Source organism: Cyrtonyx montezumae, unplaced genomic scaffold (assembly GCF_038088225.1).
Source record: "Cyrtonyx montezumae isolate F1298 unplaced genomic scaffold, pur_monq_1.0 scaffold_10, whole genome shotgun sequence".
Taxonomy (NCBI): domain Eukaryota; kingdom Metazoa; phylum Chordata; class Aves; order Galliformes; family Odontophoridae; genus Cyrtonyx; species Cyrtonyx montezumae.
In genome coordinates, this window is record NW_027071826.1 from 41,947,214 (window position 1) to 41,971,317 (window position 24,104).

The 24,104-nt window shown below is 41.4% G+C and overlaps 1 protein-coding gene across 5 annotated transcripts in view; it reads right to left on the reverse strand.

Annotated features, from left to right (window-relative positions):
• Nucleotides 1–1,069: 1,069 nt before the first annotated feature.
• Nucleotides 1,070–24,104, reverse strand: part of PPP6R3 (protein phosphatase 6 regulatory subunit 3) — a 49,552-nt gene continuing 26,517 nt past the window's right edge. For 4 of the 5 annotated variants that reach the window (XM_065755095.1, XM_065755094.1, XM_065755096.1 and 1 more), the window contains 13 exons: nucleotides 23,713–23,777; nucleotides 21,876–21,991; nucleotides 21,409–21,494; nucleotides 20,164–20,250; nucleotides 17,457–17,554; nucleotides 15,529–15,583; nucleotides 14,719–14,849; nucleotides 13,480–13,598; nucleotides 11,921–12,074; nucleotides 9,631–9,740; nucleotides 8,909–9,059; nucleotides 5,843–5,965; nucleotides 1,070–2,618 (listed from right to left, as the gene is read on the reverse strand). In XM_065755095.1, coding sequence (XP_065611167.1) covers nucleotides 2,567–2,618; nucleotides 5,843–5,965; nucleotides 8,909–9,059; nucleotides 9,631–9,740; nucleotides 11,921–12,074; nucleotides 13,480–13,598; nucleotides 14,719–14,849; nucleotides 15,529–15,583; nucleotides 17,457–17,554; nucleotides 20,164–20,250; nucleotides 21,409–21,494; nucleotides 21,876–21,991; nucleotides 23,713–23,777 — 1,347 coding nt within the window. In that variant the 3' untranslated portion in view covers nucleotides 1,070–2,566. The remainder of the gene's footprint in view (nucleotides 2,619–5,842; nucleotides 5,966–8,908; nucleotides 9,060–9,630; nucleotides 9,741–11,920; nucleotides 12,075–13,479; nucleotides 13,599–14,718; nucleotides 14,850–15,528; nucleotides 15,584–17,456; nucleotides 17,555–20,163; nucleotides 20,251–21,408; nucleotides 21,495–21,875; nucleotides 21,992–23,712; nucleotides 23,778–24,104) is intronic. The other variant, XM_065755097.1, reaches the window with a different exon arrangement.

Below are 24,104 nucleotides of genomic sequence, written 5' to 3' on the forward strand. Positions count from 1 at the left end.
AGAGTACTGCAGGAAGTCAAACCCGTCCAAAGGTACCTGGACGTCAGTCCACCTTGCAAATAAAATCTCTTTCAAGAGAACTGAAGTTCACTGCAGGCAAGTCAAATCTGATTAAACTGGGCAGCGGAGCCATTGAGAACAATTAATCCGAGTATGTTCAAGTCCTCCTAAGCCTGTGAGGAAAAAAAGCAACAAGAACAGACCAAGGTATCCCTTCACTACCAAAGCTTTCCCTCCAAGTTCCGGGTTCCCAGTACGAGTAATAAACTTTTCCTAGTTAGCGAGCAAAACGCACCACAGACCTCAGAACAAGCTCACTGCATCAAATCTAGGTTCAATCCCAGGCTTAACACGCCTCCCAACTTAACAGCAAGAGCAGTAGCTCGGCATGAGACCACCACAATCAGCATAAAGTAGGTAGGCTTACCTTATCTCCAACGCACCCTTTAGACAGAAGGCAGACTGCACTGATGGAGTAAATGGCACTTACCGCCATCACGTCTCTACTCACCTGAAAGCACGTGTTAGGAACTGAGGGACAGGGGACAAAACACTCCTTTTTCAATTTTCATCTCCTGCATGAACTACCAGTGGGAAGGGCAAACTAGAAGGCCTGACCAAACTGCAGGCGACGGCGCTGAAATAATGCAGTTAATGACTGACGTGCTGCCAGTACCACCTTCATTCTTCTTGGCTATGTTACAAGTTAACACATCGTGCTAGCAAGGGATCAAATCACTTCACTGGAAAGGACTGCTCTCCTGCATGTGGAATTTATACCTGGCTTGCAATTTCTGTTTCCAAAGCAGATTAGAAAAGGGTGAAAGGACAACTGCCAACCTTAGCATTAACAGATAACATTTTCGGCAAAGGTGCATCAGAAAGCAATTCTGCACTTCAACACAAACCGACTCAATTCCATCACGTGTAAGGTACAAACAAAAAGGCAAGCATCGTTTCCAATTCCATCTATCACTGTTTTTCTCTCTCCATTTCCACACAACTGCTGAGCTCGCAACAAGTCGCTACTAAAATCTGCTGTGAAAAGTGCAAGACAGGAAGCAATAAGTGCAATGCCATTATACTTTTTCCTTTTTTTTTTTATTTCTGTATGCAATGTAATGTTTAGGCACGTTGCTTGGGACGCTTTCTAAAATAAATCATTGGCCATTGTTTAGAATATCCTTTTGGCTTTAAATACTGGTCAGGAAAACAAATGATGTAAAAATAAATGAATATAATTATTACAGAAATAAAAATGGATTCGCATCTAAAAGTGCAGGAGGTGAAGTACTTTAACCCTTTCACCAGACAAGGTGGCAATATACAGAATATTGCTTCCGTTTGTTTGAGAAGGCTGTTGGAATTGTACACTGACATAGAAAATTATAAATTACACAGAATTAGTTTCCATAATCACTATATATATATACACAAACCAGCTGCGAAAAAAAACTGGTTTAGAACATACAAATGAAAGCCTCACACAGATCAGTACAGTGAAAGTAACAATTAACATGCTCTGCTGCCAAAATTTGTATTAAAAGAACACTATATACTTTTAAAATGCATGTACTGTAATTCCATTAGCAGCACGGGCATTTCATTGACTTGTCTAAGAGGATTACAGCGTTTCGAATACGCAGATTGTTCTGAAATGTTCCGTCGTGTAATGCTCGGCAGTAAAGGAAATGGTGAATGGGTTAAAAGGCAGGTGAAGCACTTAACACAACAAGCCATGTGCACTTCAAATATTCTAGTGTTTCACCTGGAAGGTATTGTTTCAAGCAAACAAGACTTAACAGAACATATGGCTTTACAGTAACATCAATTTGTCAACTAAGTTGTAGCAATAAATACTTAAAATCTCTACCAATAGACTTACATTTTTTGATCTGTTTTAAACAATACAGAAAACAATTACCAATTAAAAAACCTGTTGTAAAATGCTGAACACCAAAACTGTCATTTAAATCACTTGTATGCTAAAACAACCAAAATAACTTTTATAGGGCATTTCGGTTCTACAACTCTTCGCCAACCTGGAAGAAACATGAATTCAGGTATGGTTTTTTTGGTTGCTTTTTTTGTTGTTGGTGGTTTTTTTTTTCTTTTTCCTTCTTTTTACAAGGTGAAAAATGTATGAAAAACTGCTAAATACTTTGGTCACACTAATCGTCAAATAGTTATGTCTCAAATACATTAGATTTGTGTATTCACTTTTTTTTATAAAACTATTCTTACAGCCATTTGTAACTATAGTAACACTACTGTCATCATTACATGGGTAGCAGGATCTTATTTCACAGGCCACCCGTTAATTAGAACAATACAATATAAACATACGCAAAAATTATTGGTATTTCTCAATGTGCAATATTTTTACACTTATGAATTTCTGTACAATGTCTTAAAATCTAGAATATAAATGTTGCTGGTCCTGATCCCTTGCAAAATTAGTGCAGCAGTAACTGGCTTCAACGGGCTCTAGATGAAATCCTCAAGAAACGCTCAAACCCCCGGGTATCAGTTCATTTTCTTCAGCCAAGGCAGTAGACATCACATATCATACAGGGCCATTAACAGATGTCTCTCCTAAAAGGGTGCGCTGATCAGTCCTAAGAGGCCAAAAAAGGATGTAAGTGTACAAGAAACAGGCTGTATCCTTTGTTTTTTTTTTTTTCACACGCCCAAATTTGCAGACAGTGCTACATTAAACAAAACTGTTGAATTCCTTGAGGCAGAGAGGCCGTGCAGCTGCAGCCCCAGCACTGGGTGCCTTCTCGGTGCCACAACACCGGGACGAAAACTGTTAGAGAGCACCCAGAGGAGGGCTATGAAGATGGTGAAAGGTCTGTGAGGCAAGGTGTGTGAGGAGCAGGTGATCTGTGCCCAGGTGTGCTCAGCACAGAGCAGAGGAGCTGAGGGGAGGCCTCATGGTGGCCGCACCCTCACAGGGAGCGGAGGGCAGCGCTGAGCTCTGCTCTGTGTGACAGCGACAGGGCCCGAGGGAACGGCATGGAGCTGTGTCAGGGGGGTGTGGGTGTTGGGGTGAGCTTCTGCACCAGAGGGCAGTGGGGATGGCCCCAAGTTCAAGGAGCATTTAGACAATGCTCAAACATACGGTTTAGTCCTGGTGTGGAGTCAGGAGTTGGACTCTGATTTTTGTGGGTCCCTTCCAACTTGGGAAGTTCTGCTCAGACAAGGCTGTCCCTAGCAAAGGCTGTGACATTTCTTCCAATTCGGATTACAAGGTTCTAACACTCACCCCACAGCAGAGCCAAAAAACCCAATGTTTTTCTGCAAGGATAATTAAACTTTTCAGAACAGAATTCCAGAGTTAAAAAGAGGGAGTGAGCTAATTACGTGCTCATCCCACTCACTGTCCGGAGCTTCTTCTGCCTAGTCTGGCAGAGCCACAGTAACTCAGCACACCAGTGAAATGTGTTTTATCTTTACTGAGTTACTGAATGATCTCTGTAGATGCTGATCTCTCCCCTAGAGAAGCTCTGATAAACAGCACGCTCCTGAGACTTCTCCACATCTTACTCTGTGAGACAAACGATGGTACTGGGATACTTCAGTTCACATGTGACAGCATAAGCAGCAAAGACATAACAGGAAAGACAACTGCTTTGGTGATTAAGTTTATAAGCTGCTGTTTCACTGATACTTTGAACTTCATTCCGTTAACATGAAAGGATGATGAAGTACGGAAGAAGTTAAAGAGCAAACCTGTAAAAGTGAAAATGGTAACAGTATATACAGTCCTAGATAAGTCTGGGCAAACGTGAGCTGGGCTGCTCTGGTGTAATGTGAATGAAGACATCAAATCAGTTGTGTATATAAACATTAAGAATTTCAAGCAACAATAGCAAAAAAATCTCATTTTCCATTTAGCGCAAGTCTGCTGAACACATGTGGAGTTCCCTTTAAAGAATATAAATACCATTTGGAACTGCATGAGAAAAGTTACCTGTAACTCCTGTTCTCTGATGGTGTACATCACAGAGAAGCCACTCTTGGGTCCGTGCTCTACATGCACATGACCAGCAGGAGTCCCCCTAGCTAAGTCTTTGGCTGCTAAGCACTAAAAACACTTTTTAAGAAAAAATATGTACATATTAGATAAAAAGACAGACAGCACTAGACAAAGTTAAACACTTTCTAGAGAAACCTGGAAAGTAAGAAACAAGTGCTGCACGGACAGGAGTCCTGACAGTTCAGAGAGCAGTCAACTATGTACTAATTGCAAAACATCCACGACAGAAAAGGGCTCCTAGCAGAGACTACTATTAAGGCCGCCAGCCAAAGACCTACCTGGGGACTCCTCCCACTAGTCACACATGCATGGAGCCCCAAAAGTACAATTCAGTTTATCTACATATTTGTTCTGTACTTATATGAGGATCTGCTGTGACAGTCACCTTTAGAGAAAGCACTGAGCTTTGCTGAAGCCAGCCACATTCAATGAAAGGAGTTCCCTGAGACTCCCTGCAACCTGAAAGCAATCGGAGGAACTGCTAGCTCTGAGAGCCCTCTGTCGGTTAAGAGGAGCATCTTTCCTCAGCAGGCAATCCCCTCGCACCCGCACGCTTTTCTCTTCCCTACAGTGCAATGCTTAGCACTGCTAAAAACACTGTATTGATTAAATCAGTACCTCTAGATAAAGAGGCCGTGGAAGACCGAATTTTTTTTCTCAATTGAAATAAATTTCTTGATTAAGTTTATAGAATGTATGCAGACTAGAAAGCTCTGGCTCACAAAATAAGGTAGCAATATTTTAGTGTAACCTCATGTCCTGGATGCAAAACATACCTGCTCCAACTAGCCCCAGACAGAATCTCTGATTTTGAATAGAATTCCATCTTTAGTTTCCATAAAGTATAATCAAAACATTCAGTGGAGTCATGTTGTTATGTGTCAAGCGATCTTCTACATCCCAGCTTACTAAAGTTTAAAATTTTGTCTTGACTAGAAAGTAAAGAGTGCCGCCACTCTTCTGCCTTCAACGAGATCAGTACCATCCACGTGGGACTCCTGGCAGGAAGGAGAACAAAGCAGTGCAGAACTGCCCCTACCTGTCCACAGCAGCATTTGGAAGCTGCCTCTGCCAGGTACCGCTCTGACCTAAGTCCCTGAGCAAGGTTTTCACCCAACACCACTTTCAAGGGTGGAATTCTTCTCACCTACTATAGATTCCTCACTGATAGAGCATTTAAGAACAAATCGTACTAGCAGCCAACCTGCCAAACATTTCTTTCCTCCAGTACATATGTTAAGCAATGCAGACTGCTCCAGAGAATTTTATTTCAAGCAACTTCTGTACTCAGAGAACTTTTCTCCGACTCTACAAGTATTTAGAGTAGTACCTCATGAAGACAAAGGTGCAAACTGAAACTGATTCAAAATCAGAGGCAATTATTTGACTAGATCACAATTAAAGAAGCATGACTGAAGGCATTTCCCTTCCACACAGCAGCTGTCCTGCAATGTAAACACACGACAACAGCAGCCCCGGCTTACGTCAACTTTCATCTCTCATTTTTCAACTGTAGCTTTCATAATTATCATCAGGTTTGCATCGTGAACCAATACGTAAAACAAAACAGAGTGGGAATATTAACAACAATATCTGCAAGTCAAATAATACTAGGCAGATACATTTCTGACAACTCAAGAATCTCAGTATGGCGGGACAATATAGCTGTAAAAATCTTATCAACAGCTGCAAGTGCACATTTAGACTGAACTCAACTCAGACCTCTTTAGATTAGTTCTACTACAGAAAAATGCACAAGCTGCTACTTAGAGAATTGAAAGCATCCCTGAGTGCAGTTACCTCTGTTCTGGACTGCTGTTAGTGGGCTGCAAAGCTGAAGGAGCCTCTTCTGCAACTTCTGCATTCTCCTCTACCACGTATTTACAAGAAGCATCCTGCGAGGTAGACAATTTTCCTTCCTCACTACATGAAAGGAAACAAGGTGTTTAATTTGTAAGTTTAATTTCTAAGTTGTAATACATTTCAGGCAACAGCAGAAAACAGGGAGAAGGGTTTGGTGTTTCACATGCAGATGGATTTTAAGTTATGACTGGAATATGACAATCAGGCATATGATTCTGGACTTAACAAACACTTAAGGCACCGGCGTTCAAAACCATTAAAAACTGACTGGATAAAAATGCAGGAAATACGATTACAAATACAACCAGGAAGTAAATAAGGGATGTGTGTGAAGCCCGAAGTGGTAACAGTCGGGGTTACAATCCTTTGCTGTACATACCGATAGGATTTCAACACTCTGAAGCCATAAGTTTGCAAAAATAGAAGGAAGAAAGTATAAAAGAAATTCAAGATCCCCTTAGAAATTGGCATCGACAAAGTCTGTCCATAAAACAATTAGCAGTTAGAATCACCAACTCAGCACCACCCCTGTTAGCCAGCCAGCTGATGAGCAGGCAGGGAAGCACTGCACGCGCTGTGCAGTACCAACACCGTCATTCGCTCTACTTCAACTCAGCAGCATCTTCCCAGATGTGACAATGAACAGTCTGGTGAAAAAGCAGTGCACGCACACTGGGAAACACACTCGTGTTTTGTCACTGTAGAGAAGCATAAGAGTTTCCCTCCCTCTGGTTTCCCTCCTCAGCCCACTTATTCAGGCCCCCATTAGCACATCAAGGTACAAAGCTAACTGCACACCCACAGGGGTAGCTCTACAGACACCAGAGTTGCTTTCTGCAGCAGTAAGTCTATTTAAGTTGTCAGGAGCATTTAGTAGCATTCACTGCTGACTTCTCTTTCTCCCCTGTCAATGGATCCTCTCTCTTTCAAAGAATCCTTTCCTCCTGCAAGTCCTCCAATCTGTGCAGCCTATAGAATTATGTCTTTACATTGTGAATGCTCACCGAGATCCATTTTCCCATTACTTCATTTGTCTCAAATCTCTGTGTCTGTCTGAAATGCCACAAGCACCAGGTCTTTTCTAAATTTACTTATTAACTATTTTAAAAGAGGTAGCCTCCATTCTCCTTCTCAACTTCTTATTCTCCCTTATGAACTAAGCTCCACAGAGCAGCTCCTGTCCTTACAATGCCTCTTCTCCTCCACACCAATTTAATTGCCATCATCTTCTGCTGGCAGAAACTTACACAGAATGTAAGTCTGAGAGTATCCACTTTGCCAGATACGCAAGTCAGAGTATGATCTCCACTCTTAATCTAAACTGATTTTTTTCTTTTAATATTATTTCCTCAGGACAAAATATCTACTTCCCATTTGCTGTCTGAGCATATTTAAAAGTAGGTTTAAAGAAAGTCACGTGAGCTCTGACCAGTATGAGGCTGCTTATCTCTATACTGGACTTAAAACAGTCCACATTTAAGATCTCAGCCCTTCAGCTCTCTTCTACATTTAATCTCCCCCCTCCCAACTCAAGATCCCAGACTCACATTCCTTCCCTTTGCACCTCTCTCCTTTCAGCTGAAGAGATCCACAGCTCAGGTAAGTAACCCCATGGTGACAGGCAGTAACCACCACCCCGCGCTGCCTACTCACATTAACTTCATTTTCTGCACTATTATGAGAAGTCACAGAACTTGTCATTTAAAGCTGCTTAAATGTAAAAGCACCAGTGATATCCAACTGTGACTGAACTGTAGCAACGAAAGTGCAGAGCATATAAAAGCATTATTTAAAATACAGAATGAACTGGAGAGTAGATGCATCATTTACTAAGTCAAGAAGTCATTCTGATTCCATGATACACCACTCCAGAGTCACACTGCTCCTCTAAGCTGCCGAGGTTCAATTTCTCTAACTGCCACTTGATTTTATAAGTGCTGTGCAGTCAGAAACACTCCCTCCCCCATAAGGAAAAGCATTTCTTGGCACTCGATTTGAGTTATAATTTACTGCTTAGATATTCAAAAGGATGGAAACAAGAGTGACTGAAAGCTGTTACATTTCAATTCCCAGAGCATCCAGAATCAACTGTACTGATCTACTAAGAGGACAGCTAGAAGTAAAATGCATTTATGAAGGACAGCGTAGAGACTAACATTGGGAAGTTTTTTCTTTGGAAAGATAGCAGCTCTACAGTCCGTAATACATACAGTCAACTTCTTTTCAGCACAGTTTAATAGAGTCAGGTACTAGGAAATAAAAAAGAACGAGAAGAGAGCTGAATGCAAAATGCTAATAGCATGCTCTGATCTGTCAAGATCAGAGGGGGGGGGGAAAACTAGCATCAATGCAGGCAAAAATATCATTGGTTGGATTAGTTAGCCTCTGTGCCCCTGTGCTAAGAAGTGACATCCAATTAAAAAAAACATTTCATCATTAAAATTAACACTTGATATACAAGATGGGAACCGATATCATTTCTACACCAATAGCACAATCCTTGTACATGTTATACAGAATATAACCACAATGTAAGGACATATATCAAACTCTAACACTTTGTATCAAAAGATATCAAAATTAACAAGTTAGCATACCACCTGCAGACTAGAATAGATCTGACACCACCACCCACACCACTAATCACCCCAAATCTCTGATTAATTACTCTCAAGAGCAGTGCCTAGCTGCCCTTCAATCTCTCCCCCCAACCTCTTCCACAAGAGACTGAATTCCAAATCAAATTCTCGGTGCCAAGTTTAAAAAGCTTTGTCTCTGATCTACAACTGCACAATTATAATAATGTGCATCAGGCACCAAACGGGGCTTATCTTGCAATGAAAAGGCAGATTTGATAAGGACAATCTTACTCTGGTAACTAATTGGGAATGAAGTTTCGAGACAACTGCAATACAATTATCCCTTGTAACTCTTTAGATGACAACGTTCCACCAGCAGCAGTGTAAAACAAGAGTGGGAAGGCAGCACTAAGTAAGCTCTCACCTTTTGAAAACGGCCGTTTCAGTCTTAGCATCCACAGTAAGGCTCAGCGTCTCCTTCATGCTGCCGTTCATTACTGTTTCCGTTACCTTGTCTGCATTTTCTGCATCCTCCTCTCCATCTGAGCTGGCCTCCATAGCTACACTTCCTGGGGCTGCATGAAAATCAGAACTTTAGTAAGTGCCCGGTTACGCTTCCACTTCATGATCATGCACAGAAGCCGATTCAATCACAATGGTGATTATTTTTTATCAGCTCTGTGTGCTTCTTGAACCCTTGATTACAAAGAGTTATATGCAACCCATGTTATGCACATATTGAGCATCAACTCTTTAGAACAGAGTACACATATACAGAGAAGATAATCTGGAAAGAAAAAAGGGAAATCTGAACACACTGAGGCCACCTGTCTATTGCACACGGGAAGTGACCAGAGGCAGCCACTATTCTTGGGCACCAGCTCAGCTAAGAGCAGCCATGCATACAGCTTCTCTAACGGAAGAGATTTAGCTTCCCTGCTCATGACATGCAGCCTTTTTAGAGATGATACCAACTAGGAAAACTGAATTTCAGCATTTCTTTGACAAGTCACTCTCATTGGCTAGCAGAAGAGCAGAGCCAAATGAGAGGTCTCTGGATCCAGAGTTTTATAGTTTGGGGAGATCTTTCCTTGGTACAAGTATTAGAAATCAATCTGTTTGCATTTCTGAAGATAGTGTACTCACTTTCCAGCTGTGCTGCTGCAAGACCAGTTGCATTTGCACTCAAGGGATCCATTGGCTCTGTGTTTGTTTCCATTTCCACGGGAGAATTACTTCTTAAGGAATCCGTGGAGCTTCAAATACAAAATGAAAAATAAATTTTACAAACTATAGAATGAAACTTGTATTTGGTTCTTTCAAAGCCAGGAAGCCCAGAGCATTACTGAAACTGAATGACACCAAGTTCCCCGGAGCCTTGGCTAAGGCCTAAACAGCAGTTCCCTAATGCAAAACCTCCCAGGGTTTGCAAAAAAGAGGGATTTGTTAACAGGATAAGAACTCAGTTCTTGACCAATTCATAGATTCGTAGGTACATTAGGTTGGAAAGGACCTACAAGATCCAACCATCCTCCTATCACCATCCCTACCCACTGAACTACTAAATCAAATCCCTTAGCACCTCATCTAAACGCTTCTTGAACAGCGCTAGGGATGGTGCCTCAACCACCTCCCCAGGCAGGCCATTCCAGTGCCTGACCACTCTTCCAGAGAAAAAATGTTTCCTCAGGTCTAATCTAAATCTTCCCCGGCGCAACTTGTGGCCATTCCCTCTCGTCCTGTCATTATTTATCAGGGAGAAGAGGCCCACCCCCTCCTCACCACAACCCACCCTCAGGAAGTGGTGCAATAAGGTCTCCTCTGAGCCTCCTCTTCTCCAGACTAAACAATCCCAGCTCCCTCAGCCGCTCCTCATAAGACTTGTGCTCCAGACCCCTCACCAGTTTTGTTGCCCTTCTCTGAACACGCTCCAGGGCCTCAATGTCCTTCTTGTAGTGAGGGGCCCAAAACTGAACACAGTACTCGAGGTGCGGCCGCACCAGAGCTGAGTACAGGGGGATGATCACCTCCCTGCTCCTGCTGGCTACACTATTTCTAATACAGGCCAGGATGCCGTTGGCCTTCTTGGCCACCTGGGCACACTGCCGGCTCATGTTGAGCCGAGCATCAACCAACACCCCCAGGTCCTTTTCCTCTCTACATTCTTCAAGCCATTCTGCCCCAAGCCTATAGCATTGCATGGGGTTATTGTGGCCAAAGTGCAGGACCCGGCACTTGGTCTTATTGAACCTCATCCCATTGAGCTCAGCCCAGCTGTTCAGCCTATCCAAATCCCTCTGAAGGGCCTCCCTACCCTCAGGCAGTTTGACACATCCTCCCAACTTGGTGTCATCTGCAAACTTACTGAGGGTACACTCAATTCCCTCGTCTAGGTCATCAATAAAGATATTAAACAAGATGGGCCCCAAAACTGACCCTTGGGGGACACTACTCGTAACAGGACGCCAGCTGGACTTAACTCCATTAACCACTACCTTCTGGGCACGGTCCTCCAGCCAGTTCTCCACCCAGAGAAGAGTGAACCTGTCCACACCACGGGCTGCCAGTTTCCTCAGGAGAATACTGTGGGAGACCGTGTCAAAGGCCTTGCTGAAGTCCAGGTAGACTACATCAACAGCCTTTCCCTCATCTAGCTGTCTGGTCACCCAGTCATAGAAGGAGATGAGGTTGGACAAGCACGACCTGCCCCTGGTGAACCTGTGCTGGCTGGGTCTGATCCCCTTGTTGCCATGCACGTATCGTGTGATCTCCCTCAAGATCATCTGCTCCATAACTTTCCCTGATACCGAGGTCAGGCTGACAGGCCTGTAGTTCCCCGGATCTTCCTTACGGCCTTTCTTGTAGATGGGACTGCTAGCATATGGCAAGTCCAATTATACATCTATAGGGATGATTAGGTACTCACAAAGAGGACCTCTACTATTTCTGACATACTGGTCACTCCAAGAGAAGAAAGTGTATATCATCTATGGCCAAAATAGTATAGAAATGCCTGTTCCAGACAGCAGAGCTACATAACTCTGTGAGTAACAACAGAATTTGTTTATAGCGTTGACAAAACAGAATTATCATCAACATTTTATGGCTTTCACATTCAACAGTCACGTCTTCCTTGAGTTCAGCCTATACTAAAGAAGTCACAGCACACTTCCGGGCAGTGACAATATTCAAGCACACAAATATTCTTTGAAAGTCCACTAAAACAATGACCCTTTAGAATCCATTTTTACTATAAAAGCCTATGGTGTAAACTGATCACATGAAGATATCATACTATAGCATAATGTATGGAGTCTTTTGAACACAGCATGCTGCATGACTAGCAGAACATCTCCAACACAGCCCTGGGTAGAGAGGTACACCCCAACCATACTGAACAGCACTTGAACTTGCCCCATACCACTACTGTTCTCACCTTAAAGAGGACGTGAACTCTGAAAAAGAAGCCCAGCCAGTTTCTTTTGCTGGCATAGGCTCTTCTGTACTCCACACGTCAGACCCAACAGAATCCAGATTGGTACCATGCGCAGTCTCCATGGGTACATCGAAGTTAGCTGACCAATTTGGTGCTAGAAAGCCAATCAGCAGATTCATTAGGAACCAATTTAAGGAACGCAAATGAACATATGCCTAACTCACTGACTCTCCTACGTGCACATTACAAAAAGAGCAGCAAAATTCTCAACTATATTTTAAAGCACATGCAGATGAATTCTCTACATAGCTAAAATGTGAATGCATTCTCTAAGAGAAATTCTGCTAGGAAGGCAGAACTTCAAAAACGGTAACTCTCAGTGATCTGAGAAAACCCAACAGCACTAATCTGAGGAACACAAACACCATATTAGATCACAAGCGCAGTTCCACTTTATTCCTTTACCCAACATTAACAGTTGTTGTGTTTTCAATGCTTACACTTCAAAAAACCCAACACCCTAAGGTTTTTCATCCCTCCTTCAGCTTCCTATGCACATTTTCCTCTACAAAGAAAATGAGCAAGGCAACGTAGATACAGGCAGGCTCTAATATCTCATGCATTAGCAGCACTGCTAAGTTTCAGAAAAGCTTAAGACCTCTAATAACTTTAAGATATTTACTGGGATATTAAATTTTGGAGCAACCTGGACTTAAAAGCATCTAATTTAGGATAGGTCAATTCAAAATACTTCACCTACCCAAGGGAAACATTTTCTTCATTAACACTTACATACAAAAAAACAGGCTGAAAAGGAAGCTCTGACTAGCAATTAGAAATTCCAACCCAGGCAGATATGGGAGGAGACCCACATGGATCAAAACTTGTTTGACACACAGATGCCAACGACACCAATCTGACAAAAGAAAAGAAAACCCTTAACTATTCCTTCTATTTTAATTTTTAATTCCTTACAGTCTAGATAAACACAGGGTTTTTGCCTACAAGTTGCCAGTTTAAGTAAAGCCAATTTAGTTTGCAACTTGACTGTGAAATACAACAGTTAATTTTCCATGTAAGAGCCCAGAGATACACACTGCAAACAAGATTATTCACATATGAAACTACACCCATCTAAATCCATTTGCTGTCTGTAGAATGGGTTTTAAAAGAACACTTTAGGGCAAAACGTTGGTCTGAAAAACTTCCAGTAAGAACAACCACGTTTTATGTTCAGAGATTAACAGCCTATCAGGTTTGCAAGCATATGAGGTGTGTAAATGAATTTTCATTTTTCCCATTCTGACTTGTACTCAGTTTTCTCTCTTGAAGAGAACAGAGATGAATTTTAGACTGCAGTAACTTGACACGGGACATGTAAGGAATTTTAATTTGCCAGTATTCACATACTTTATTGCATGTAGTCTTGACAGTGAGAGAGATTACTTTAAGATACTTGGAATTAAAAAAATATTAAGAGGAAAACTCCTACAAAACGACACTCTGCTAAATGCAGCACTTTCCTGTAATTCCAAGCAGTTGGGAGAAAAGCTACATACGTTCATTTAAGTCTACTTCCATTTTGTCCTCTGTATTGGCATGCGATTCAAACAAATCTTGTTTTGTCCCATCCTCTTCTTCAGAGTCAGTACTTTCTTCGCTGTCCGTACTGCCCGAACTTAAAATACAGAGAGAGAGTTTACATGGGATTGGATCTTGGGCACAAAAGAATATTACAGAGTTTAAGGCTTGACAGAACTACAGCTATCGTTGCTGATAGATTAAGTGATGTATAACTCATTAGCTGTCAGCATGCACCTTATTTCTGCACCCCCCCAAAAAAAAACCAAACCGAAGTTTAAAAGCTTTTCCAGTTGGGTCATGTAAATAGGTGTTTTTTCCTCCCTCTGTTTGCAAGTCAAAATAAAGAGAACCTTCACTCCTACCACACAGAAGGGAGGAAAAAGGAATTAGGTTATCTCCATACACCACACAGAAGCGCTGAAATGTAAAACTCTCTTCAAGACCGATGTAAGACAACCATTTATTTTGAAAACAAACCCAAATGTTTTCCTATCTGTCCACTTACGGAAGTATTCGAACCCTAAAGGTCACTCTCCATTCCTGGTGAGCACAACCAACATTAACAGTTAGGTAATGACACACTAAGCACATCCTTGAAACACAACATCTAAGTATGCACAACACCAACATACAGAGTATAACTGCTCGTGGGCAGGAGGAATTAGCCCCAGGCACTCCAAAGGCCACAACGGAAAAAGCACACAGGTTTGGGACTCTAATCACAAGAGAGGTAGAAAAGCCAAAGCTATCCTGGGATGAAAAATCAGCCCCTGATTTTTGGGGGCTCCTTTCCCTCAGTGCAGCTGCCTATACGGTTTTATCCACAACTGCAGTACGAATAGGGGCAACTATGGCAATGGAGGTGGACACTGATCACAGCAGCACTGTAGAAAGGATAACAAGGTCTGCCTACACAGGTAAGAGACTGCCTTGGACTGGACTGCCTTGTCTAAGGCAAGAATGGCTGACAGGATTAAGAGCTGAGGGAAAGAAAAAGGAGTTAAGCTGCAAAAGCTGAGAAGCAGGAAGAACTGAGCAGTCAGACAGCAATCTTAAGCAAACTAAGGCTGGAACAAAAACACTATAGTTATCCCTCTACTAGCTTCCCTGAAGAACGGAAATGGACAGTTAAGCTGGACAGCCTGTGCAAACAGCCAACCTGAGCCAGAACATGGACTCAGGGCTTGCTACAGTGCTAAACACAAATGTCCTACCTGGAACGTCTCTGGGACTCTGGTGTAAATGCAATATGTTTTTCTTCCCAGATGTCTTCCTCGTCAGAACCACCATCATCAAACTGCTGTATCCGCTCCTTACAGCATGCCTCAAACAATGCTATATTGCCCTAAATATAGGAAAAATGTAAAAATCTCTTTATCATTAATTATTCTGCATCAGTATTCTGGAAAGACATGATCAGTTTGAAAAGAATCCTAAAATAGAGGGGGAAAAACGCACCTCACAGCAAACACTGGAAAACCAGAACGTACTGACAACCTAAAGATTCTCAAAAAAGCCGAGAACTTGTGTTACTCAACTGCCAACACACCGAGCATACTCATCCAAGAACTGCTGGGAGGCTTCATCACAATTCAGAATGGCACATAGGAATGACACAGAGCTGCACCACCAAAGATTCCAGCTCTACTTTCTGTAGCAGGGCTCACTTCAGCCCAGCTGACGTACAGTATATATGCCAGAAGCCTCTGCTCCTCACTCCTGCCACCACTACCTTGCCAGAATGACGAAACAGTTTCTATGCTTAAAATGCACTAATTAGATCCAAGCCTATTCTTGATCCTGGACACACAAATTAGCATTGGTTGCTTAGTACTAACCATAAAGAGCAGCAATGAAGCAATCTAACCAGAAAATCCTCACAAGGCAGGAATTAGGCGTAGTTACTTTCCCAAGATAATATATACATCATAAAAGAATAAACAAAAGCCACCAACGATACTTAATGGCCACTCAGAAGTTTAAGAGACAGTAATTCTTCGGCAGGTACAGGAATACATACTTACACTTTCATTCGTATTGAGGGTAAAGTTGATGTCTGAGACCCGATCAAAAGAAACACTGCAAAGAAAATGATGCATGAAATACACTAAGAAAAGATGGTGTTATGACAAGAGGACGTGCCATTTTCATAAGTCCTTACTTACATCATTACGTTATGAAAGTGAGAAACCTAAAGAGACATGTGAAAGAAAACACACAAATTCCACATCAAGGAAGCCTGGTGGTTTTTATTAGCTGTGAAGTATTGTAAAGATCCACCTCTATGGAAATGCTCTGAGATCTCTCGTTAGCAGCTCTTTTAGCTGACAATTGATTTCAGTGCTCTACAGAAGGTCCTTAATGAAAAAAACTAACATCAGCTTTGGTTTGCTGAAGACAATACTGAACAGCTAGTTTTTTGTCAACTAATTTCTCAATGCAAATGAAACCTTTTCCCCCCAAGCTGCACATTAACTTGGAGGCTTCACACATCATGTATCAAACTTTACAGCAGTGTCACCAAACTAATTACAGATATGGCTTACACCAGAAGTAGCACTAGGCAAACCAAATCTCCAGGGGAAGCGAGAACATAGAAAGAGGTGGGACAACCTATCAGAAGAGTTAACATGTTCTCTGGTCATACAGCAGTGAATTCAGAGCACATGCCACTCTCTTCCTCTAATCCTCACTGTGTTACAGACCAAGCAGGGTATAAGAGCAGTGATCTAAAGGACCAAGTTTTAAATGTGGCTGCACTACCACAGGAGCTGCCCCCATCCACCCCAGGAGCTACCACCTAGCTACAAGTTGCAGTAAGCAGGTAATTTAAACTGCAACTGATCCTTGCACAAGAGGCATAATCTTAAAGTAAAAGGCAGTTAATCTACAACTAAATTAAACTTAGTGTACCTACCACATACCTCAAGATCTTACTGAGCCATCCTCCTTCCACCAAGATCATGCACTACGCAAAGGAGGCCCAACCCCTATCCTTGCCAAAATTCACTTGCTTCTAGCCACACTGAACAGCATCCTGAGCTACTTTCTCACCCATCTAAACTTCACCTACCCTCCCAGCAGACTACATGGTGTAATAAGGCAGCTCTGCTTCTTGGGAGACATGTGCATGTTTCGGGTAACCATCAGTTACAAACCACGTCTTACAGAAGAGCAAAGACTTCACGTTTTACTGCCTTTTTACACTTCTACAAACCATCATCAAGTAATGATCTTGCTCTCTTTTAACTCCATCTTCTTTCATCTCAAGCCATGAATTCTAACTAAATCAGTATCATTTTCAGATCTTTCTTCCCGTTCTTTTCTCATTATGGCATCAGTTCACTTAGAACTGAAAAAACAGAGAAGTTTGTGTATAAGTTTTTGTTTGGCTGTGTTTTTTCATTTGGTTTTGTTGTTTATAAAACTTGACCAAGACACATTCTTACATCTTAACTGCTACATCCTTAAAAACAAAAGCAGATTTATAATCCCCTCCCTTCCTTTGCCCTACAGGAAATGGGGCACGGATTCCTGCCATCTTCCTAGGTAAAAGTAAGTAGAGCAACGCATCCTCTCTGCTACACTGATTCAGAGGGGTAAATAACTTTCTCTGTGTCCCCCAATAAAGCCAACTCATTGATCACACACAGCTTTTAAGAGCAGAGCTAGTATTTATTCTCTCACAAGCTGTACGTTTTCATGTTGGCCCAGTCAGGACGCTTCACGTGAAAGGTTAGCTGCTGCTTTCCCATATAAACTGCTCAGAGGGGCTTTTTAAGAGCACTCAGACACATTTTGGTACCAGGAGACAGGTCTGACGGCCAACTGCTTCACACCAATGAAGGCTGGTATTTGTCACCACCAAAACCACAGCAAAATACACTCTTAAAAAGAAAACAAAATGAAGTTCCAGAGACTATAGTCAAAACCAGCATAATAATATACTCACTTGCCGATGTCATCTTGATCAGCAAACTTCTCATCGTTGAAGCCAAACTGGTCAATAAAATTGGACGTCATTTGTTGCATCTGATAATCAGAAAAGGCCTGGCAACCCCAGGACCAACGACAGTGATATAATGATTCTAATAATACTCTAAATCCTATTTGCCCACTTTGCTCCAAAGAAACAAAAGTCTCTCTAATCTAAACATAAGACAGGAAAAAGATACGCCATGCCCTTGAAATTGTAATGGTCATACTAACTACACGCCTTACATTACTGACTTGAAAGCCAGCCTAACAGCAGCTCTCAGTGAGAAAGTTGGATCCCCAGTTTAACCATGTGTTAACCAGCACTCTTCCAAATGCACCCTTAAAAAGCAGGGGAGCAACACAGTGTTCTGTGTAAAAGAACAAGCTGCTCTTCTTAATATGAATACTAAGATACGAGCAGAAAAAAATCCAGGGAACATTAACTAGAGATAGCAAGCTACACAGTAAGCATGAACCGTGCTTACCACTAACTGTGTCACTCGCACATACATACTAACGCTGTCCCCTCAGCATCTCAAAGAAACTGAAGGCCATACACAGTAGGCTACCGAACATCCCACATGTCAGTGCAGTGTCAAAACTGTTTATTCTTTTAAAAAGGATGTCAGTGCCAAATGTCAGCAGAGAGGTGTGCCAGGACAATGAACTAAATCAGTACTCTTTCTCCTGGAACTTCTAACAGTGCTATTTTCGTGTGTAAAGTCAGCCAAGGTCAAGCTACTCCAGGAAACATGGCTGCCATCAGCTCCCTTGTTGCATTCCCAGGTAGCAAGGGGTCACAGATCAGCAGGCAGAAATATATCGAAGACATCAGTTCCACAAGTGCTCATCAGAACTTGCAATGGAAGAGTCTGAGTGAAAAGAAACATTTCTTTTGGGAACAGTGGGGATTTATTAGAAGCACAGCATCAAACTAAGTTTGGATGTAAGTGTGATTCTGCACAGACAACAATTAATTTGGCAAAAGAATAAGTAAAAGGTTAATAGGTTCATTAGTATCTCCCACTCCTCACCTACTGCCTAATGGGTACCCTCCTGATCCCCCTCCTTTAATTACTGCTCTGCAGAGTAGCCTAGCTGTAAGCTGTAACCAGTTACCTTTACTCATTAATTTCTGTGGCTGAAGAATGCTGTAAGTAATTTCGATTTCCCATCAGTGACTTGTCTTGTGAGGAAAGTAAGATATCGGACAACTTCAAAATTTACACTTCATTTAGCTTAGAAAAAAAGATAAACAAAACATTGTTTCTTTCAAGTTATTCACTGTGGTTCTACTTCTTCACTTCTGGAGATTAGCTACCTGGATTATTAAGGGGTGCACGAGAGGCACAGAGCTGCTTTAAGATCTCACTTTCTCACCAGAGCTGCTACAGATGGCATCCAACCTATCATGCTGGAATTCAAGCAGACCTTACATGCACAAAATCCACATGGCAGATAAAAATGAATCTATTCTCTGTATCTGAGCCACCACTCCCAATTCAAACTTTAATAAGCAATTACTTATTACTAAAAGTATAGAAGACGTATGAAGTACCACAGTCATAGACTGGGTACTACACAGCTGTTAGTATGAGCTGAAAGAAAGAAATGTTGGTTAATAATCTAGACAAGTTGCGTGCTTTGTATAGGGCATCTATTGGCAGTCTCGCACAACAAAACTACAAATCTATGGAAGAGTTAAAGGAGATTTATACCGCAGACAGTACTACTAGAAAAGTTCTGTCATGCTTCATAAAAATGGCACCTGTGTTCTCCATGATCACTCATCCCAAAAAATACTCCAGATGCCATCACAACATTAAATACAGTCATCAATCAGTATACTATGGAAGCACTAAAGCTTCAAGTGGACATAGATGTGATTTAAGCTTTCAGTCTGGTGGATCTGAACCTTCCTTACAGTTCAGATTTATTTTTTTCTTAAAGGTAAATGTTAAATAGCTATCTTTGAAACACTCACAAATGAGCTCTCAAAAGCATACACTGAATCACAAGTAAGTGATCAAGCACATTATAAATGTAGTTTGGGAAGATTCAGTTATGGACACTTGCCAGGTAGTAAGGGTCTACCAAGTTAAAGACATCCCAGCTGCTAGATGAGATCTGTTATGGGACTGTACTTCGCTTATACTGTGGTGACAACTGCAGCACTTGACATTTTGCCTGAAACTAAAAGCATGCAACGATGTAGAGCCAGTCCTCCTCATTCCTCACTGAACTAAGGGTGAGCACGTTAAGGAAAAATCTATTAACCAAGACGACCCAACAGGATCCCAACTCTGCTTTCAGAGCAATTAATATTTTCCAGAAAACAGAATTCACCACATCAAACTTCTACATCTAGTAAGAACAAAGGTCACAGAAACTGTGTTCAGCCCAGCCAGACAGCTAGCATACAAAATGGCTGAGGGGTGACCAGCAGAGATCTGCAAACACAGCTCAATCTCTGTTTAAAAACCAGAAGACTGAGATGCCATGTCGCGTGCTTAAAGTCACATCTATGGTCTTGATAAAATAAATGTGCGTGTGAAAAGACATCTAAACTGGTTAAAAAAAATTCTCTGACAACAAATCTAGAGAGATTATTTCTAGGGCTTCTTTTGTTGGTTTGTTTTTAAGAAAAGAACAACTTATGCAGTGACAAGAGTTCAACTCACTTGCTGCAAAGAAGAGTCCTGTGAGAAGCCAGTTTCTTTGAAGTCAATCTCATCATCGCTGGAAGAATGAATGTGGCAGGTGGTAACCTATACAAAATAAATTGAGTCATTTGCTTATCGTGTGACAATTTAACATCCAAACAAGAATCTGAATTGGTTGCAGTTTTCTCAACTGCTGTACTACATCAAACTCCAATATACTTCAATATCATTAACCTAACCTGAGAAAGAACTTGAATCTTGTTTAATATATCTTATGGCGACAGTACAAGTGAATTAATAGCCACAAAAAGGCTGTGTTATACACAGATCTTCCTTTCCAAAATAAAGAATACAGGAAAACGAAGAGATTGTCTCAGGTGTCTACAGTATTTGCAAAAATAAAAAATGAGTCACATTCAAAAATTCATAATCAATATCTGCTTGCAGAAGCAAACATGGAGTTATTACCACAGCAACAACTGCTTGAACCATTACCCTAAAAAGAAGGGATGGTTTTGATCAGGCACCACAGAATCAGTGAGAATAGTTGTTTCCTTAAGTAGCAGTGTGGCTGAACTCGTTCTTGGAAGTAGCTGTTTTCCATCAGAACAGCACTCCAGAAGTAATTTTAGCAGGGACAGCAATTAGTCAAAGCACCAGTGGCGACAAGAAATAAGGCAAAGTGACAGTAGTTACAGCTGACCCTTAAGGGATACTTTATGGAAGACAACTTATACTACGCAGACCTGTAGATGAGAGCTTGCTCAGTACTGTGCTATACTGCCTCATTCCACACAGCCCCAGAACTTCACGGTACAGATTCTCAAGTAAAAACAGTTGGTTTATGTGACTTTATTTACTCCTTTTTTTGTCAAGAGAGCAGTCTACACAAAAGCAGTGTTCAAGCACACAAAATATAAAAACTTCACACCCTCCTAGGCTCCCACAAATACAATACCACAGTCAGGACACACACGCAACAGACAAATGAAGACAAATTTTTCCTGAAGCGTCCTCTGCTTTTATGCCTTTTCTTGTGATGTGTAATACTCATTCAAAAGCCACATGATCTGGGGTGCTTAATTCTTGCACATCTACCAGCCAGCCCCACAATGCAATCTGCAGGCTGGAGCACCTGACCTCACATGAGCGACCTTGGCAGCACTGCAGCATGAAAGACTGACTGCACTAACGACAAGAGAAAACAACAACGGGGCTGATGGAAACAGCAGAAATTTTCTGACATTATCCAACACCACCTACCAGATCCACTGTATTCCTTTTGTTAGTTTCTCCTAAAGAGCTTGTACAGAACGTTTCCCACCGCTCTCTCACATCCTCTGGAAGCTCTACAATAGGAAACAGAAAAACAATGTAATACAACCAACAGTAAAGGATCACCACTTTTAATTGTTCTTTTTCTCTTATAAATCAAAGCCATCAGAAATACTGTGAACACACAAATACTAAATCCATGTGGATTACTTCATCTAGCAAAGAAACTTTAACTAAGCAGATCAGCATCTCTTTGCATTTACTTCAGAGAGCTTTGAGACCATTCAGACAAGCTTGAAAGAGAATTAAACATATGTTTAAGGAGGAATGATTTTAACGTGAATGTGCCAGAAATATTTTTTTTAATCAAAAAATCTGCCCTTTAAGTTTGATCGATTTCCTAAAAACATGATGCTAGAAGTCACAAACAGAAACGTCAAGAGCATTAAGGTTACCTTTAATAAGCTGTTGGACTAGCATGCTGTTAGGGCCTTTATCTGTACTATGCACAATGCAGTTTGCTATCCTTGTCAGATGACCCATATAGCCATGCCGCCTCCCTCCTTCAGCCCTGCAAGAGACAGAGGAAATGTAATTGCATGCACTCTGAGCAACCCTACTACCATATTATAAGATGTTCTACCAGAGCTGAGAAGTAATACAAGACAGGCAAGTTAACCTCCAAGTTCTTACAGCATAAGAGCAGTATCCTAAAACTAGAGGTACACAAAAATACTCAATTTAAGATACAAATGTTGAGACCACACTGAGCCAATCCAAAAGGCTAACAGGCCTTTAGCTACCAAAAAGTACAGAGCACCTGAAAAGATCACTTCTGCTTCCATATTTGTGTGTGGGGAAAAAAAAAGAATACGCTGTGTTATCAAGATGAAGCCAACACTGACACCCATAACATTCCAAAAAACACTGCTGCTGAGAATATTCTTCAGCACTCCTATATGCTGAGCACTGTGGTGCATTATCAGCTGGGATATTATGTAGGTCGCTCTGCAAGTAACACTGCCTATTTATTTCCATGGAAACTAAAACAGATACAAAGAGCAAATCGATTTTTTCCAGACAGAAGAAGCATCCAATGTTTATACCAACAGTGCTCCCAGTAGTACCACAAACATACAATAGTAAATAGGTAATGAACTGTCCCAAGGGCAGGCATTAAAATCAAGAAAATCCAAACAGAGAATAGTTTTAGGTTGCATGTATAGAAATGGGAATCTATGTGCTCAACATCTAGGTTGGCAGTTCTCTTATAACCACAGAAGATGGGCTGTAATAGAAAATAGGTGGGTCAGTCTGATTTAACTAAGCCACACTCTTTCTTGCACTCCTTTCCTTCATAAAACTCTTCGGATATTTCAACATCCTTATTTTCAGATCAGCTGCATTACTCGTGTATTTTCTGATTCACACCAGATCGAATAGGAGAATTCTGGGGAGCAGCACTGTTTCTCAAATAACACACCAGCAAACCAGCAACAGTATCCCAGCCAGCTAACTTAGTATTGTCACAAGTTAGCCCTAACATGCACTGTTCAGAAGTCTCCTAAGCCAAACGCACGAGCCTTCAGAGCACCATCATACCACTTCGGGTCAACACTGAAAGCTTTTCCTCAGGATCCGAACACAACTTTGAACAGCACTGGCCAATTGAATCTTCCATCCTTTACACAATCACACATTTCAGGAGGTATTCCATTGCTGAGATCTCCACCTTCACTGCTTTATGAGCCTGCTGCTCCCCAGAACGTAGTATGCTTTCATCGGTTTATTAATTTTCAATTGCATACTGGAGAAAAGAGAGTTTGTTTTTCCCCATCCTCTTAAACCCTCACGATATGTTTCTGTAACTGAAGATGGGCAGACTCAACAGACTGCTGCAATATCTCACACATTGTCAGGATTATCGACAGTTCTATTCCTATATGGTGATGGGAAGGAGTACTCAAATGCTACCAAAAAGATGATCTAACATTCAGGCATTACTAAAAGACAAACAGAAAGATTCTGAAAGAAAATCCAGTAAGTGTGAAAGCCTTCATCCAAACGTTAACTGTTTTAAGAACTTAATCATTCCATTTACTACTCAGCAAATTGTACTTCCCAATAAATATGTAATGTACTGCATATTTCAGGAAAGAGATGCATTGGTCTTCTGAACATGTTAAGCAAGTGTATTTGTTCGTCAGCTCACTCTGAATTGATCATACATATAATTCACAACTAAAGTTGTATTTAGACAACAGTTAGGAAATGAGAAAACTAGTTACTCACTGCTTCTTCTCATTCATCTCCCATGCTTCAAGTATTCGTTCTATTAATTGGCACTTAAGGAAGAGCTATGGAATAAAATGCAAAACATACTTAACAGCTGTAAAGTTAAGTGGAATAACACTACCCACTACAGGGCTGACTTCAACAAATCCTCCTGTCTTACAAAACAAAACAACTAGTTTCAGGTTTAGGACAGACACTGCTTTAGGGTTTCAAAGCTCAGAAGCAGCAGCCAGAACCCAACCCTGAAGACTGAAGCTACATTATTTTGACTTCTCTTTGATGGCAGCTGCTGAAATGTAGTAGTGAACAGATACTGAAATAGCAGTTCTAATTCTTAACAAATAAGAGGAACTTCAATTAGAAGGGAGCTCTTGCAGCTCTACATGCAC